General features: G+C 38.1%; 1 protein-coding gene across 1 annotated transcript in view; it reads right to left on the bottom strand.

The window, feature by feature from the left end:
• The window catches only part of LOC102956829 (endoplasmic reticulum aminopeptidase 2), a 40,206-nt gene extending 21,862 nt beyond the window's left edge, over positions 1 to 18,344 (bottom strand). The window contains 11 exon segments of the mRNA XM_042956647.1: positions 1,840 to 1,994; positions 5,356 to 5,476; positions 7,972 to 8,084; positions 8,892 to 8,989; positions 11,638 to 11,686; positions 14,086 to 14,122; positions 14,124 to 14,163; positions 17,807 to 18,085; positions 18,087 to 18,132; positions 18,135 to 18,209; positions 18,212 to 18,344. Of these exon segments, the coding sequence (XP_042812581.1) occupies positions 1,840 to 1,994; positions 5,356 to 5,476; positions 7,972 to 8,084; positions 8,892 to 8,989; positions 11,638 to 11,686; positions 14,086 to 14,122; positions 14,124 to 14,163; positions 17,807 to 18,085; positions 18,087 to 18,132; positions 18,135 to 18,209; positions 18,212 to 18,344 (1,146 nt within the window).
• Positions 18,345 to 19,808: the final 1,464 nt, after the last annotated feature.

The following is a 19,808-nucleotide window of genomic DNA, read 5'->3' as shown; positions in this document are numbered from 1 at the left end:
GATTCCAGGAGTTAAAACTCAGTTCTGCTGGGAGAGTGTGTAAGTTAGTTAGGAAATGACTCATTTCCTGAGTCTTGCAAGGGGTCTTCAGGTATGTTGCAAGTAATGTGTACTCTAGGCAGATCAAGTAGCAGAAGAAAAAGCATAAAGGATCAACACAACCTAGCATGTTTAGGAAATGGCAAGTAGTCTGGGATGGCTAACACTTAAGGTATTGACAAGAGATGAGGCTGGAAAGGTGGAGAAGGGCTTCATCTTGGGGGCTTTATATGCCATGCTATGGACCCCTGACTCACTCAGTTGGCATTGGGAGTCTTTGTCAGAGTAAATGATCATATGGAGATCAACTGGGATACAAAATAGTCAAGACAAAAATTCCAATGCTGTCTGGTGCTTCAGCCCTAGAATCTGTGTCTCCATGAAACAGAAGTTATTAAAGGAAGGCCTAGGGGAGCCTCAGAGATAGAGTTCTCCAACCACTCCTCTATGAACATTCAGTAGAAAAATTAGAAATCCCCAGATTCAGTCAAGTGCTTTAGAGCTACCAGTGATTACTGATCAAAACCCCTAAGATGGGCCAGTGGGGAAATTCTAAACCAGAATAAGCCGCACATATGTTCTTAAAGTACAATGCTGAGCACGGCTCCTATGTAATTGGATTTTTAGTTTACTGTTTAAATAAAATCCAACTTATCATTATAATAATGATAAAGGATAAAGTTAAAAATTAATAAGATATTACTAGCTTCTATAATAAAATGATATTTGTCTACTTGGTGAGAGAGAATTTGGGGGCCCTTAATAATTCACTGTGCTACTAGGGACTTTCAGAAATGAATAGAGTAGAAATAGTCTCTGATATCTATATAGCTAGTTTTATAGTTTCATATTTGTATCTCATACAGTGTTGATAGATGGGCCTTGGAAAGCTTAGCCTGCAAGAAATTGTAGCAGTAGCAGAGATCACTGTTGTCATCATTAATAACTAACACTGACTGATGGTCTGCTATATGGCAGGTACAGACACTTACCTGTAATTCTTTTTTTTTTTTTTTTTTTTCAACGTTTTTAATTTATTTTTGGGACAGAGAGAGACAGAGCATGAACGGGGGAGGGGCAGAGAGAGAGGGAGACACAGAATCGGAAACAGGCTCCAGGCTCCGAGCCATCAGCCCAGAGCCTGACGCGGGGCTCGAACTCACGGACCGCGAGATCGTGACCTGGCTGAAGTCGGACGCTTAACCGACTGCGCCACCCAGGCGCCCCACTTACCTGTAATTCTTAACAACAGTTCCAAGAAGCAGGAACTACTATTAATTTAATTTTATAGATGAAGACACTGAAATTTAGAGAGTTAAGTAATGTCTAGGGTAGTGTCTAGGGTCAGCACCCTATGAGTACTTGGATGTGAAGTACTTCTTTGTGTCCATACAATGACATGTTCAAACTGAGGGGGTTTGATTTTGCCCTAGATTGGAATGCCATGGTACTAAGGAGAAATATTTTTAATAGAAATTTCTATTTGTAGAGTTTCTAATTCTGTACCCCATATATCGGCTTAGTCCCTACCTTCTTTAGTAAAAGATATTTGAAGGCTTTGTCATGAAGAGTTTTAGAGGACACAGTGGCCACTTCTCTTGTGACAACACTCCTTTGTGAGTCTCACAGTCTAGAGATTGAGAACTCTGCTACTTGACATATATGTTTGGTTTGAAAGTCTTCAAGGTCCCCTCTAAAGGTAAAATGATATAATTTTATGTTGTTTCAGGAAGACAGCTGGTGTCTGAAACAATGCTTTTTTTGGCCTGATAGTAAAAGAAAGTCATGAGTGGCAGGTACCTGGTGTGCTAGTTCATGGGCTATGACTTTGGTGACCCACAGTCTATCAGAAGCAGAAGAGGTCTTGGGATCAAAGAGCAGTGATGTTTTTTGATATGTGATGAGGCCCCAATTTTCCATGGCTCCAGATTCAAAGTCAGAAATGGCAACTAGATCTAAGAAATAAGAACAACAATATTTGATCATTATGGCTTCTGCACCAGAAATGGAATTTGCTTCCTCCTCAAATACATTGTGATCCTTTCATGTATAAGCAGACTTTCTGAAAACTTTAAGACCATCATAACATTGACATGGTATCTTGTAGTTGCACTGAAAATAATCAGTACCCATTATTAAGCAGCATTAATTCTATCAATATGGTTTTGGTTGTAGCTGAAGTAACCTATTGACATGTGCTAAATTCTGAAAATACCTTGGGTGCATTACTGCTAAGAAAATGATTTATTTAAATTTTTTTTTTAACGTTTATTTATTTTTGAGACAGAGAGAGACAGAGCATGAATGGGGGAGGGGCAGAGAGAGAGGGAGACACAGAATCGGAAGCAGGCTCCAGGCTCTGAGCCATCAGCCCAGAGCCTGACGCGGGGCTCGAACTCACGGACAGCGAGATCGTGACCTGAGCCGAAGTCGGCGGCTCAACAGACTGAGCCACCCAAGCGCCCCGAAAATGATTTATTTAAAAACATTCATATTGTATTTTATATTAAGACTAGTCAAAAACTTTGAAAGGTATCAAATAATTTCCAATATGTTTGAGATTCATCAAGACATATAATGAACTCATTTCTATAAAAGAGATATAGGATTGTAATTTCAGGAAAATGTGTTTTAAAAGCAATCTCTATGGTCAGTATTTTAATTAGTATTTCAAGAACATATAGCCTCTATTAAGAGCAAATGTCTTTCCAAGGCAGTAGAGGAAAAAAGCTGTGGATATCAATTATTTCTGACCTCAATTTCCTTTTCAACATTGATATTTCCTCTACTTTTTTTTAAGTTTATTTTTTATTTATTTTAAGAGAGAGAGAGCACGCGTGCCAGCGGGGAAGGGGCAGAGAGCGAGGGAGAGACAGAAGTGTAGAGCTTGAACTAATGAATTGCGAGATCATGATCTGAGCCAAAATCAAGAGTTGAACACTTAACCCACTGAGCCACCCAGGTATCCTGATGATTCCTGTACTTCTTAACAAAGTCTTGAGGAAATAAAGTCAAATTTAATCATCTTTAAGCAACTCAGGTACAATGTATATTAATTTATATTGTATCTGTGTATGTGTACATGTATATCATTTGGCATCAATTTCATGTAGGTCAGAAAAAGTACTGTTTGATTAAAAAGAAAGGTACTTTTTTTAAAGTTTGAAATAAACCAAGTCACTTGGCTTGTAATTATATTGTCTGGAATTAATACAGGTTAATACTAGTGGATGGAAACAAATATTTCTAAGACAATCAAAAACAAATCAGCACCAGTAAAGATTAGTATTCATTAGCACTTCAAATGTGGAATAATTCCTTTTGTAAATTGCACTGATGATTTTACATTGGATTACTTCCCATAGTCATTAGAGATACTTATATCTAGTTTGATTTTTCCTAAACTACATGCTTCTTTTCAGTTATTTTTTAAATGCATTTCATATAATTTTCAAGGCTACATTTTTCAAGAACAGTGTAAGATTGTTGATGGTTGTTATCAGATCTTTCCTTGACTTTTGATATAAGGACAGTAATAGATTACAGGTAAATTTAGTGTATCTGTATATAGCACCTGCACTGTAATAATGCAGTGAGACTCAGGAACTAGAGGAATAAACTCTTGGAGGTGGCTTTTTATGGTCCCTTTTACCTCCTCTAAGAAAAAAACTGCACAGGGGCTCCTGGGTGGCTCAGTCAGTTAAGCATCTGACTTCGGCTCAGGTCATGATCTCACAGTTCTTGAGTTCAAGCCCCGCATCAGGCTCTGTGCTGACAACTCAGAGCCTGGAGCCTGCTTTGGATTCTGTGTCTCCCTCTCTCTCTCTGCCCCTCCCCCACTCATGCTCTGTCTGTCTTCCTCTCTCTCAAAAATAAATAAACTTAAAAAAAAAAAAAAGAAAAAACTGCACAGAGTTTGGAGTAAAAGGGAGCAAAGACATGGTAAGGAGTATGCTTTAATGTCCCCAAGGGAAAAAGAAAAAGTTTTGTCACTGTCAGAAATTCTAAAAACTGATCTACATATGTTATAAAACTTAAGTCATGGTTTGGTATGTTCTGCAACATTATTAAAATCATAACTTCTATTTTTTAAGATAGAAAATTAATCCAAGATAGACTATGTGTATCTTCCTATATAAAGATCTACTACTAGGACATTCAAATTATCTATTTCCTCCAAGTGTTTTTTTTTTTTTTAACCTGTGTCACATTCTTATCTTCCAAACTCAAATGCACTATAAACAGCTGGAGAGACAATTTTCAGCAGTTTACATAAATCTTTGGCAACTCTGAAGAAGGTTACTGGTGGGGACGCCTGAGTGGCTCAGTCGGTTGAGCATCTGACTTCGGCTCAGGTCATGATCTCATACTCAGGAGTTTGAGCTCCACATCAGGCTCTGTGCTGGTAGCTCAGAGTCTGGAGCCTGCTTTGGATTCTGTCTCTCTTTCTCTCTGCCCCTCTCCCACTTGTGCTCTCTCTTTCTCTCTCTCTCTCTCAAAATAAATAAACATAATAAAAAATGTTTAAAAAGGTTACTGGTGTTATACAAATATGGTACAGAAAAAAGTTGTGTGCTCTGAAAAATTCATCCAGTTATTATTTTTTATGTTTATTTATTTGTTTGTTTACTTATTTATTTATGTATGTATTTTTGAGAAAGAGAGAGAGTAAGCTGGGAGGGGCAGTGAGAGAGGGAGAGAGAAATCCCAAGCAGGCACTGCGCTGTCAGCACAGTGCCCGTCATGGGGCTCCATCTCACCAAAGAACCATGAGATCATGACCTGAGACAAAACCAAGGTAGTCTGCTTAACCAGCTGAGCCACCTAGGTGCCCCTGGAAAATTCATCCAGTTAAATCTAATATGCAATGCAGCTATTTTAATTTTTCTTAATGTTTATTTATTTTTGAGAGAGAGCACAAGTGGGAGAGGGCCAGAGAGAGAGGGAGACACAGAATCCAAAGCAGGCTCCAGGCTCTGAGCTGTCACCACAGACCCTGATGTGGGGCTCAAACTATGAACAGTGAGATCATGACTTGAGCCTAAGTTGGATGCCTAACCGAGTGAGCCCCTCAGACACCCCCAATGCAGCTATTTTAACAGGAACCTGTTAAAAGAATAAAAAATGATTCACACTAGTTGAACCTCTCATAAATACTTTATTTTCTACAGTCAAGAACCATCTTTGAGGTACAAATTATTGCTTCCTGGGCTAACCGAACCCCTTCAGTAACTCATTTAAATCATATATACAGAAAGAAATCAAAGCAAGGTCTATAAGCAAAAGTAAAGACAATGACATGGAATTTGAACCTACCCAGTTTGGGGAGTGGATAGTTGATACCAAAGTAATGGTCATAAAAATCAAGGAGCTTTAATGATGCTTCCAAGGCATAATGTTTTTTACTCCATTTGCCTGCGGATGTGTACACAGACACCTGGAATTGTTGATCAGAAGTAGTTTTTGAATGTCACAAATCCTTAGCACGATTCCATTCCTAACAGCCCTCACTCAAAGAAAGGTTGGCTGCATTTTTTGTTTGTTTGTTTTTATTATTCCAGTGCCTGAATATTTTATTTTTTTTCTTTTTCTTTATTTAATTTATTTTTTAAATTTACATCCAAGTTAGTTAGCATATAGTGCAACAATGATTTCAGGAGTAGATTCCTTAATGCCCCTTACCCATTTAGTCCATCCTTCTTCCCTCAACCCCTCCAGCAACCCTCTGTTTGTTCTCCATATTTAAGAGTCTCTTATGTTTTGTCCCCCTCCCTGTTTTTATATTATTTTTGTTTCCCTTCCCTTATGTTCATCTGTTTTGTATCTTAAAGTCCTCATATGAGTGAAGTCATATATTTGTCTTTCTCTGATTGACTTACCGTCTAGCTCCAACCACATAGTTGCAAATGGCAAGATTTCATTCTTTTTGGTTGCCGAGTAATACTCCATTGTATATATATACCACATCTTCTTTATTCATTCATCGATTGATTGACATTTGGGCTCTTTCCACATTAGGCTATTGTGGATAGTGCTACTATAAACATTGGGGTGCATGTGCCCCTTTGAAACAGCGTGTGTATCCCTTGGATAAATACCTAGGAGAGCAATTGCTGGGTCATAGGGTAGTTCTATTTTTAATTTTTTGAGGAACCTCCATACTGTCTTCCAGAGTGGCTGCACCAGTTTGTTCTCACCAGCATTGCAATAGAGACCCTCTTTTTCTGCATCCTGGCCAACATCTGTTGTTGCCTGAGTTGTTAATGTTAGCCATTCTGACAGGTGTGAGGTGGTATTTCATAGTGGTTTGGATTTGTATTCCCCTAATGATGAGTGACATTGAGCATTTTTTCATGTGTCGGTTGGCCATCTGGATGGTAGACTGCATTTTAAAGAAATTATTGTGATACAATTAAGCATGCTATTAATAGGCGATAAGATGTTCCATAAAGTGTTACAGCAAAAGTCGGTCTTAAAAATAATAAACAACCTTGTGTCTCCTGTTATAATCCATTCCCTAGGTGCTTATCTTTAAATTTCGAGCTTTATTGATGAATCATATCATGAGATCCCACTTTAGCTCATCACTATCACGCATTCCAGTACTTCAGTGCTAGCCTTCCAGAGTTATGACTACCAGCACAAGTCAAATAAAATATAGGTCTATAAGGTGGAAAGCCTTCAAGAAGTTACTGGATCCACCTCCCCATCTAGTTTACTTTAAACTCAAAAATGTCCAAATATGTTCATTGACTCCCCAAAGTAAATAGTCATTAAGTGGAAAAAATAAAATTATATTCCACTTTTATTGGGTTTCAAGTATGGCACCCCTTTCATTTCATGATCTGCTTTCACGCTCTGAATTACCTAAAGTCCCTTGGAACTTTTATAGGAAGGATGTATTTATAGTTACCATTTTTTGGTGCCTTATCAGACACAGTGCTAAATGTGTACACGTGAAATCTAATTTAATCCTCTCAGCAACCTTATGAAAAGATGGAAACACATGGAAATTAAGTAACTTGCTCCAAGTTACCCATGTAGAAAATTATAGAGCTGGGATGTGAAACCTAGGAAGCTGAATGGAACTTGCCCTCTTGAAGTAAACTGCCATCTGAACTCTCATATATCTATATCTATGCACACCTGTAGCTGTGTGCAGAGACGCTGTGTTATGTATGGAGATGCATCGCTCATAATACACATCAACACATCTGTAGTTATAATATGTGTATAAATTGAAATAGCCATTTTATAGATGTTTTTCATAGGCATATTTCATGGTTCTTTGAATGTTTTTATGTCTACATTTGGTGCCTCAGGGTAAGGAGATGATGATGATGATGATGGCAATGATGATGATGGTGATCATGATGGCTCTACCAATATTTGCAAAACTCTTTAAGATAATCATTGGATATTATAAATTTGTGAAAATAATGAAGACTGTAAAAAGTATGAATTCTTCCTCTCATTAAGGAAAAAAGTTATAGAAAACAATTTAAAACAGTGTGAAAGTCTTAAAATAAGATGCTGATTAAAATTTTTTTGGTACTTCCATGCAGTATAATACTAAGTAATTATTAATATAATATTATAGAAAAATATTTAATAGCATTCAATTGTTATGGCATACTAAGGTGAAAATGGAGTTAAATAATCTTAAACATTATTTTGTAAATCATAGGTATATTCAACTACTGTATACACTCTTGTATACTGGCATACATACAGAAAATATTTGGAAGGCTTACACTAATATTAACAGTAATTGTATCTTGATCATGGGATTATGAGTAACTTATTTATTTTTTTCCTATCTCTATTTTGTGAAACAAGCATAATATTTTGATAATAAGGGAGAAAGCTTAAGAAAGTAAAGAAAAACTCATTGCTGTCAGGACTGTGTATAAAATTAGAACTCAGTCTTACCTTGACCCCTGACGAGGTTGTGCCACTCACAGAGTTGAAATCACAAACTATGTAGGCTATAAGATATGTCCTCATTTTTACCGTAGTTTCAAAATGATCTTCTAAGAGGCCTCCTTTAGTTCAATCATCTTAACTTACATGAAGGCCAAAAAAATAGTATTTGTAAACCAGAGTATTTTACAATGTCTATGACTTAAGCCAGGTAACTTAGAGGAAGGTCCTGATGCTTTGAAGGATACTTGATGCCATTATAGATCAATGGGCCATCATACTATTCTCTGACCACTCTTCCCTTTATTTCTTTTATCGTTGGACTTCCTTGAAGACACAATGTACTACTTTTGGGATCCGAAAATAATGCCAAATCTTACTTTGTTGCTTGACAAAATAAAAACATTTTTGATGTTTCTACTTCCTTGAAAGGCAGTAGTCTCCAACACCGGCATAAATTCAAGTTCTGCACTGCTAAGCAAAAATATCAAAGAATGTCTCCTTGCCCTTTGTTTGTTGTATGATAAGTAAATCTCTGTTGCAGAAGGAAATGGGAAACAAAACTGAGTGACATACTTTTCATTATCTTTTAATCCTCTTATTATTTATGTGTGAGGTAGGTGTTATTTCACAGGTGAGGAAACAGAGTCTCCAAAATGTTAACCGAATTGCCCAAGATCACAACGGCTAGCAAGACCAAGATGTGGATGTGACCGTGTGACTCCAAAGACATTGCTCATTCTTTCACTCGCTGTGTGACAGCTTGAGTCATAGTCTTATTTTATCTTTGCTTCATTGATTCAGCAATGAAAGCAGGCAGGCCAAGGAGGTCATTAGTAATTTAAGCTCCTGCCTATCTACAGAGGAAGTAAGAAGTTTTAAGCCTACAGACTGGTCAGCCACATCTATCAAATTCACTGAGTAATTACCAAATTCTATCTTTATTTTCTCCGGATGGCTTGTCCCAGAGATGGTCTCCACCATGGTACAATGACCCAAAATATGGAATCGATACAGGTCCAGTAATCTGAAAATTCTATTTTCTTTAAATTGGTAACAACTCTGACCAGCTTTCCCCTCCTAACACCCCTTTCAAGGCATCTGGCTTTTGACAGCACTAACCAGGGCTTGTTAAGCATGTTTTATCTGTTTGGATAAGATTGCAGTTTGCTTTGGCGAGACAAAATAGCTTGAAGTATTACCAGAAACTGCCTAGCCTACTTAAAAGAAAAATGTTTGTGCTATTTAATTCTACAGAATTCTATTTTAAAAAATGAGTCCTTCAGTTTTAATAAAGCATATGACATTGGCCAAGCACTCTAAGGAAGGTAGCAGTATATACAGGACTGTAATTTTTGCTTCTACCCTACAAGTTAATTTTGCAGAACAACGATCTCTTTTTTAAGGAGTCTGATTCAACCAGAATTCTATGAGCACATACTTCTAACAGAGGTTAGGATCATGGTAGGGGCTGGGGAGAGGGCATTATGACTGTAGTCTTATGACCAAACTCAGTAAAAAAATCATTCAGTGAAGTGTGCTAGAGCCAGGAGAGGAGAGGGAGGCAAGGCTGTAGGACTATGAGGGAGTGAAAGTCTGTGACACTAGACACTGGTGGTACAAATGGCTAAGAGACAGAGGGGCATTCCCTCTGATTTCTTCCCCCAGATGAAAATGTGGCCCATGAAGGCTGTTTTGTTCACAAACCTGGAAGAACCCATGTAGATTAACATTGCCTTAAATGGAAGTGTATGGGGTATGAGTGTAAGTTCTTCCAGGACTGGTGATGTAAGTTCCAAGTACAGAACACTTGTTGCTAGACAAGAATTTAGCTGCTTTCTCAATTTTGGCAGAACTTTTCCTGCATAGCAAGTGTCACCAGCAAGTGTGTGTTCCTTTAAGGAATGAAGGGGACAAAGAAATGCCCAAAAGATACGCTGCCTCTACTAGTGCTTGGCCAGCTACGTCATTTCCCTTGAATCTTATATTCTTAACTAAACAGATTGAGAATTTAGCATGTGTTGCTTCTTCCTAGAACCCACTTAATTGCTGCAGTTATTATGCAGATAGTAAGATTGTAGCATTAATTCGGTTGTCCTTTTTTGGTCAACCATGAGTCTGGGTTGGACATGTAAGAGAGAAGCAGAAAGTTAAGCCAGTATTTTCTGGGAAAGTCATGATCCAGACAACTGCACAAGTCACTTGAGGCAATGCAGATATTCAAGGATTGCATAAAATATTTTCGAAACATTGACTTATGTGTCTTAAAAATGAGAAGTTGGTGGAGGTTTCTAAGGATAAAAAAAATTAATTCTAATAGAATGAAATGGCAATTATACTTGCATCGCATGTTAATTAAAAGGCTTTAATAACTATATTTTTACTTTACCCTCCATGATTATTCATATGAAAAATGACCTTAATCAAAAAGCTGCCAGGAAAGAGACTGACCTGGCCTTAAGTGAACATTCAGTTAGAAAACACACTTGAAGTTCAAGCAGAGGATCATTTTTAAGTGGAAATGAGTAGGCTAATTAAATTGCTGTCTGTGTGATCAGGGAAAAACTAGGATATGTGTCACGCGGAGTGTAGTCACTTGTCCCCCTCGATCTGCTCTGCCAGTATTTCAAAGCAAATATTTTTACCAGCATTAAGCAGAAATCTAGGGAATTTCAGTGTCTAGTGTTACGGAACCATTTCTCCTCTTCAGCCATAGAGGCCGGTCACTGTGGAGGACAGAGAGAAAAACAGAGTAGGGCTCCTGGCTAGCGTATGATGGCCTGGCTCCTTCTGGGCTGCTCATTTTGCTGAAGCACTGTCAGAAGGACCTCTATTTTTGTCTCACTTTCCAAGCAGCCATTGGGAAAGATTTTGTATTTTGCTCAACAACACAAATGGCAAGCACATCATTAGTGAGGAAATTTAAATAAGGCTCAGGGTCGGCCGTTATCTTTCAGAGTCTCTGAATTTTGGTGCAAGTGAAGTGTTCAAACGTCTCTTTCAACTAAATACAAATGACTACAATAAGTAATACAATTATACATATTGTATAACTACAGTAAATAATTTTCATACGTATTTGTGAGAACTACCTACAACTTAAAAAAAAAAAAAAAAAGGATTTCTAAGTTTCATCACAGACCATTAGAGCAGAATTTCTAGGGTAGGGTCCAGGCAGGGTTCTCTAGATCCTTCTGACTCAGGATGTGATGCCTGGACCAGCAGCAGTGGCCTCACCTGGAAGCTTGTTAAAAAGGCAGAATGTTGAGCCTCACCTCAAAAGCCGAATCAGAATCTAAATTTTAACAAGATCCTCAAATGATTCATTGGAGCATTAAAGTTTGAGAAGTGCTGCTCTAAGTGATTCTGAATGTCATCATTGGCCAAGTAACACAGATTTAAAAAGAACGCTGTTTTCATATGAATACAAATAAAATATAAATCACTTTGTTTTTTTTGTTTTTCTTTTTTTAAAAAGGCTTCTGGTATAACAACATCCTAAAGAGAATGATGTTAAATTCTAGACGGATTGGGGTTATTATATAATATGTTGACAGATAAAACAAATTGATGGCTTACATCTTGAAACAAGAAATATTAAAAAAAAAAAAAGGCAACAAAGACCAAGTTTCAGTTTAAGAATGATTCTCCCAAAGTTTCCGAAAGTGGCAATACATTTGGCATATGTGTCCTCTTTCTCTTCTTATCGTGATTGAAAAGTTGGCTTTATTTTTTTAATTTAATTTTTTAATGTAATTTATTGTCAAGTTGGCTAACATACAGTATATACAGTGTGCTGTTAGTTTTGGGGGTAGATTCCCATGACTTATCACTTACATACATCACCTAGTGCTCATCCCAACATGTACCCTCCTCAATGTCTGTCACCCATTTCCCCCTCTTCCCGCCCCTCCACCAAGAACCCTCAGTTTGTTCTCTGTATTTAAGAGTCTGTTATGGTTTGCCTCCCATCTTCTCTGTTACTATTTTTTCCCCTTCCCTTCCCCCATGGTCTTCCGTTAAATTTCTCAAGTTCCACATATGAGTGAAAACACATGATATCTGTCTTTCCCTGAACTGACTTATTTCACTTAGCTTAATACCCTCCAGTTCCATCCATGTCCCTGCAAATGGCATGGTTTCATTCTTTCTCATTGCCAAGTAGTATTCAATTGTATGTATAAACCTTATCTTTTTTATCCATTCATCACTTGATGTACATTTAGGCTCTTTCCATAGTTTGGCTATTGTTGAAAGTGCTGCTATAAACATTGGGGTACATGTGCCCCTATGCATCAGCCCTCCTGTATCTTTTGGATAAATTCCTAACAGTGCTATTGCTGGGTCGTAGGGTAGTTCTATTTTTCATTTTTTGAGGAAACTCCACTCTATTTTCCAGAATGGCTGCCCCAGTTTGCATTCCCACCAACAGTGCAAAAGGCTTCCCATTTCTCCTCATCCTCACCAGCATCTGTTGTTTCCGGAGTTGTTAATTTTAGCTGACTGGTGTGAGGTGGTATCTCAGTGTGGTTTTGATTTGTATTTCCCTGATGAGGAGTGATGTTGAGCATCTTTACATGTGTCTGTTGGCCATCTGGATGTCTTCTTTGGAAAAGTATCTATTCATGTCTTCTGCCCATTTCTTCACTGGACTATTTGAGAAAAGTTGGCTTTAAACAGTGGTTCATCCACATAGACCAATGGAATACAATAGAGACTTCAGAATTAGACCCACAAAAGTATGGCCAACTAATCTTTGACAAAGCAGGAAAGAATATCCAATGGAAAAAAGACAGTCTCTTTAACAAATGGTGCTGGGGGAACTGGACAGCAACATGTAGAAGAATTAAACTAGACCACTTTCTTACACCATTCACAAAAATAAACTCAAAATGGATAAAGGACCTGAATGTGAGACAGGAAACCATCAAAACCCTAGAGGAGAAAGCAGGGAAAAACCTCTCTGACCTCAGCCGCAGCAATTTCTTACTTGACACATCTCCAAAGACAAGGGAATTAAAAGCAAAAATGAACTATTGGGACCTCATCAAGATAAAAAGCTTCTGCACTGCAAAGGAAATAGCCAAGAAAACTAAAAGGCAACAGAGAGACTAGGAAAAGATATTTGCAAATTACATATCGGATAAAAGGCTAGTATCCAAAATCTATAAAGAACTCACCAAACTCCACACCCAAAAAACAAATTATCCAGTGAAGAAATGAAGAAGGGAAGAGTACATGAATAGACACTTTTCTAAAGAAGACATCCAGATGGCCAACAGGCACATGAAAAGATGCTCAACGTCACTCCTCATCAGGGAAATACAAATCAAAACCACACTAAGATACCACCTCATGCCAGTCAGAGTGGCTAAAATGAACAAATCAGGAGACTATAGATGCCGGAGAAGATGTGGAGAAACGGGAACCCTCTTGCACTGTTGGTGGAAATGCAAACTGGTGCAGCCACTCTGGAAAACAGAGTGGAGGTTCCTCAAAAAATTAAATATAGATCTACCCAATGACCCAGCAATAGCACTGCTAGAAATTTACCCAAGGGATACAAGAGTGCTGATACATAGGGGCGCTTGTACCCCAATGTTTATAGCAGCACTCTCAACAATACCCAAATTATGGAAAGAGCCTAAATGTACATCAACTGACAAATGGATAAAGGCGAAGTGGTTTATATATACAATGGAATACTACTTGGCAATGAGAAATATTGAAATCTGGCCATTTGTAGCAACGTGGATGGAACTGGAGAGTATTATGCTAAGTGAAATAAGTCAGGCAGAGAAAAGACAGATACCATATGTTTTCACTCATATGTGGCTCCTGAGAAACTTAACAGAAGACCAGGGGGGGAGGGAAGGAGGAAAAAAGAGTTACAGAGAGGGAAGGAGGCACACCATGAGAGACTCTTAAATACTGAGAACAAACTGAGGGTTGCAACTGAGGGCGGTGGGGGAGAGGGGAAAGTGGGTGATGAGCATTGAGGAGGGCACCTGTTGGGATGAGCACTGGGTGTTGTATGGAAGCCAACTGGACAATAAATTATATATATATATATATATATATATATATATATATGTATATGTATATATGTATGTATATATGTACATACATACAGTGATTCATGAAAGCAAGGAAAAACCAATCCGTGAATGGGTTGGCTCAAAATCCATTACTACAATTATTCTGTGAAATGAAGAAGACACCAGCCAGATTATACAAGTGAAACCAAGAAAATAATGAACTATACCTTCAGAACACAGCTTATCAAACCTGGAGGTGATATATTTGACTTCTAAAACTTCCCAAACTATAATTTTAGTGAATCTAGGCTGTCTTTTTAAATAAAACGGGGGTAAAATTTTATTTAGTAGCTGCCAATCATGAATAATGAACAGTGCTGGGCATTCTACTTACATGGTCTCCTTCATACTCATAGTAGACAAGGATATTGAGGCTCAGAGAATTTGAATGACCCTACCAGGATCCTTAGCCACTAAACAACTGACATGGGCATGCCCAATCAATTTGACACCGAAACTAAGATATTAGTAGTTCAACACTGTCTTTAAACCTAAGGAGCCCTTAATCAGAGATTTGAATACTTGTGAATATGAGTGATGTCTTAGGTTGTGTTCTCAGAAAGCAGACCCTGATTTATTAAAAACATGCTTCCAGAAAACCAGTATGGAGTGAAGGAAGCAGGACAGGGTAGGGGAAAAAGCCAGGTTGGGTCCAGCTTCAGCCTGATCTCTGGAGAAGCTCTGGAATGGAAACTATACCTTTTTAAGTTTTCCCCTACTGAAGGCAAGGAGCTGAGTTTTCATACTTTGTACCATTTGTACCCCATGGGGGACCTAACTCCCAGAAATGTCTAGCTCTCTCTGCTTGCCGGCAAAGTAGTTCCAGTTCTCAGACTATAACAGGTACATAGATATTCTGACAAATCTCTATACCTCATCACCTTGATAATACTTGAAATTGAATTATAGATTTATTCTTTGAACTTTAAACTTCCATTAAGAAACAAACTGGCAGAGCAGATTTTTATTGGAGAAGGAGGGAAGAATTAAAAAATCTCTAGGGTTAGATAAAGAGTAAGAAGGACTCGGAGGGAAAAAAGAGGGGCTGTCAGGATAATTGTGAGTCAATTTATTTTGTATCTACAATACAGATTGGAAAGATGAGGCTGGCGATCTAAACGATTTGCTTGGAACTTGGGGCCTTATTTGGATTTGGTAGCAGCTACCACGTGTAAAGGAATTCCACACGCCTAGAATAATTTTCACTATTGTGAAATTTTGTTTATAGTAAGCCTACATGGGGAAAGCAAAAAATCTAATATTTTTTCTGCTATTTGCACCATTAGTTTTAGCTCTGCATATGAAGTAGTGATTTATTGCTTCTCAAAGAATGATTGTTGACTAGATTATTTTTATATTTTAGGTTAAGTTGTACTTGTGTGTGTGAGACAGACAGTGAGAGAGAGAGAGAGAGAAAGGTATCCATAAGAGTCTGTTGACATTGTCCTGCAAAATCATCCTACATGTTAGACCTACTAGGGGACTGAGTATGAAGAGAACCAGTTAATCATAAGAAGAGTCAGAAATAGCCTAAAGTTAGTTATGTGAGACATGTTGAAAAGTCCTCCACCTTTACTCAAAAAAATCTCCCCTCCAGTTTCCCACATCTCCCAAAATGATATTCTTAAAAACTATTTCCTTTGGGTGGACTCTGTCACTTGAAAAAATGGAAAAAAAAAAAAAAAAAACCAAACAAACCATTACTGGTCACATGTTACTTTAGGGAGAAGAAATTGATGATAAAGTTCCTACCCAATACTATGTTGGCCTGAGAACAGACCCATGAGAGTTGAGGCTGCAATGAAGAATCCCCAGAGGGAGGGGCAAAGACCTGGGCCTGGGGAAGGACTGTCCGAAGTGCACTGAGGGCGGGTTTGAAGTGGGGGGGGGGGTGGTCACAGGAGTCCTCAGAGGGTAGTGAGCACCTAAGGTGGGAAAGAAGTGATATGTAGCAGACATTGCTAAAGTCACCTACTCACTTTCCTTTTTCACTTCCAATGGAATTCTGATTTTACTCAGGAAGATAGTGAGTCCAGATAAAAGAACCACCTCTTCACATTCCCTTGCAACTTGGTGGGGCAGTATGACTCATTCTGGCTTGGTCAGTATTTGGGTGAGAAAACTTTGTAAAAGGAATTACACTCAGTTGGAATGTTTCTTTTTGCCTTTTTCTCCCCCTTTCCTTCCCCCTTCTTCCCACCTACAATGTGGACTTGATGCCTAGAGGTGCAGAAATAATTCTGTATTAGGAGGAAGGCCACATGCCAAGGGTGCTGAGCAGAGAGGTAGAAGAAGCTTGGGTCCTGAACAACACTGAAGACTGCTGTAACATACCTGAGCTGTCCTGTTTCTGGACTTCTTGTTGCAAGAGGAAAATGATCCTCTGTGTGGTTAAGCCATTGTATTTAGGTTTTTCTAACTGGCAATTGGATGTCCCTGATAAAAGGTGGGAAAGCACTGAAACTAGACTCCTCTTCCTTCCCAGATGGACCCTGGCCCTGGACAACCAAATCATCCACTATGAAGCGCCACTGATTCCTCTTTTTTTCTAATCTCACATAACCAATATATCACCAAATTCTGTCTGTTTCACCCTCTAAAACAAATGCCAAGTTCCATCACTTCACTCCAGAAGCATGGTCACTAGCCTGGCTTAAGCTACCCGTATTTCTTGGTTCTACCACTGCAGTGACCTCCTAAATGATTATTGTCCTCTACGTCCCCCTCTCTATAATGTATTCTTAATATACACTTGAGCTTTATGGAGCATACATCGGATCAGAACCTCCTGATGAATCCCCATGGCACTGGAGTAAAAGTCTAAACTCCTTGCAAGAGGCTCAAAGTCTTTTATGATCTGACCCCTCTCTACTCTACTTCTATCCATTGCCACTGTCCTCAAGCCATGCTGGTCAATCAGTCAAACCTCAGACCCTTTGTACTTCTTGCTCCCTTTTCTGGGAATACTCTACCCAAAGATGTCCTCATGATTTTTTCCTTTTTTTAAAAAACACTATTCTCAGTTTAAATGCAACTCCTTGGCAGGGACTTTCCTGACCACTTAGATAAATTAGTTCCAGTCCCCAGCTACCCTTTCTTTCTATTTTAGCACCGTATTTTATTTCCTGAATAGCATTTATCATTTACCTTGTCCGTTTAATTTATTTTCTTGTCCTGGTTGTCCCTTCCCACATATCTCACCACTACACATTCCGTGCCTAGAACAGTGCCTGGCATATAGCATGTAGTGTTCAATAACCATGAACTGATCAAATTGACTATATTTGTCAATTCTCCAGACTTGTTCCTGCCTCCTGGATTTGAGTCATGCCATTTCTTGGGCAATGTACACACACTTTCCTTCTTCTCTCTCAACCTAAATCTCATTTGCATTTCTGTCTAGTCCCATATCAAGACTCACCTCCTTTGAGAAGCCTGCCCTATTTCACCTTTCTGTGCCATCCATCACCATCCTCCCCCCAGCACATAAACATGTTTACCTTATTATGGTCACATACTGGTGTCTCCTTCTAGTGATTCTCCCTCTAGCTGTTTATGCTTCTGCACTCTGTGTTCCCATCTTTACCAAGATTTCCTTAAGAAATGATGGAGCTGCTTCTTCTTCCAAGTTTTTCACAGTTTACTGAGCTTTCCATAAATGACTGCTGAAATGTGTTTCTGGCAAAAAGATGTAACCCATTAGGAAAGTAATCACAAGAGACTAAACAGCTAGAGCAATGTCCTACCTTGTTTTACCACGACAAGCTCTGTATGTGCTTTTATAAAGCCCTTCGAAACCACCGGCTGACTTGGCCTAGAGGTCAATGGCCACAGGTTAACTCAAATCAGCCATGAGTTTCTCTAGAGCCAGAAGCGCAATTTGTTGATGAGCAGCAAAACTCAAAACATTCAGCTTTTTTCCTGGTTTCCTGTGTCTCAAATCTTCCTCTGATCGAAGGATGATATTCATGATTTCAAGATCTTTGCTGTGCAAGATGATATATAGTGCGGCATCTCTGACCAATCTTCTCAGATGTGATAAAGCCCAGGGAGGTAAGATTTGGATGGACCAATCATAGTGAAGGGTAATGACCATGCTGGGGAACCTTAGCTCATTCCAAAGAAATGGTTCCCCGTTGGTGACTACTAAGCCCCAGGGCCCTTATTGAACTGATCAATAGATGGCATTGAAAAATGAGAACAAATGCATATTTTGGGTATGATTGTTGGACAGTAAAATCCCATATAAATATTAAATATTGGTTTTCTGCATGATTTGGCCATTTCAGAATTCTATTTTCCAGAAGACAGATTAATATCCAGGCTAAATCTCACAATATTCTCCAGCACTGCACTAGCTCTAGTTACGTCACACTGATCAATGTGTGGATTTGATCTAGAAGGAAAAAAACAAAAAACAAAAACATTTACAGAATGCAAAAAAAGAATCCAATTAATAAACAAAACTTAAAAAAAATAAAAGTGGATATGTGAATGGAGAAAACCTGCACTCTGTCAGAATCAAGCCAATAACCACATGATAAAGTAGAAATTGAGCTATCCTTTGGTTATTACAAATAAAAATCATTTAGAGTTCATATGAAGGGACTCTGCCTCAAAATTGCATGTATAGAATTCCCTCTATATTCCTATGCAAAGAACATAAGGCAGGTATGCAAATTCATTGCATGTTAAATGCTTTTAACATTTGTCTACATCATTCTAAGAGTATTCTGGACACCTGAGAATAAGCTGCACAGTTGGTCTCTATTTTGTCTTAATGAGTCACAAAGAAACTCTATATTTTTTGGATGCCAGATATTATTATTAATAGCACTGAACTTTATCTCTTTCAATAAATAACATCTTCTGAATGGCCTTATTCTATAGCCATGGGTGGAAAAGTTGCTGGTCAAGTTAGGTTTTTAACTTTGGCATAATTCCAATATATCAAAAACTATAGAATAAAATTTTGAGTTTATAATATTCTTAGTGAAAATATTTAAAAAATTGTTTTGGTGCTTGTCATCTTAGGCTACCTTTGAAAATGAAATTATATCAAACTGAATTCACTGCCTCTAAATAGAATTAAGATTATTTCTTCTTATCCAAAGCGTAAAAATATAAAAAATATAAAATTAGGACAAACAATACGGTTAGTTTACATAATTCATCTCTGACTCCCATCCTGCCAGCTGCCTCTACTTACTTCCAGCTCCAACTCAATCCATGAATGGTTTCCTTTCCTTTTCTTTTTTAGCATTAACAAGTTCTTTAGAATTAATTATCCAGTTATTTTAATTTTCTAATTTGTAATATTAATGTAGACAAACAGATATTGTTAAAGGAACCAGAACAACAAAAACAAAAAGAAGAATAGACCAATGGTCAAATGATGACACTTCTTATTCACTAAAGCCAAGATATGGAAGCAACTTAGTGTCCAACAATGGATCAACAAGTAAAGGTGATGTGGTATGTATTTCTGCAATGGGATGTTATTCAGCCATGAGAAAGAAGGAAATACTGCCATCTGCAATAAAATGGATGGAACTTGAGGACATTGTGCTAAGTGAAATAAATCAAACAGAGAAAGGCAAATAAGTACTATACACCAAGTATGTTTGGAATCTTAAAAAGCTGAACTCAGAGAAATAGAGAGTAGCATGGTGGTTACCAGGAGTTGTGCAGTGGGGGAAATGGGTACAAACTTATAGTTAAAAGATTTAACAACTTCTAGGGATCTAT

Source organism: Panthera tigris, chromosome A1 (assembly GCF_018350195.1).
Source record: "Panthera tigris isolate Pti1 chromosome A1, P.tigris_Pti1_mat1.1, whole genome shotgun sequence".
Lineage (NCBI taxonomy): Eukaryota > Metazoa > Chordata > Mammalia > Carnivora > Felidae > Panthera > Panthera tigris.
Note: the sequence above shows the minus strand (reverse complement) of the source record. Positions and strands in the feature narration are given on the sequence as shown.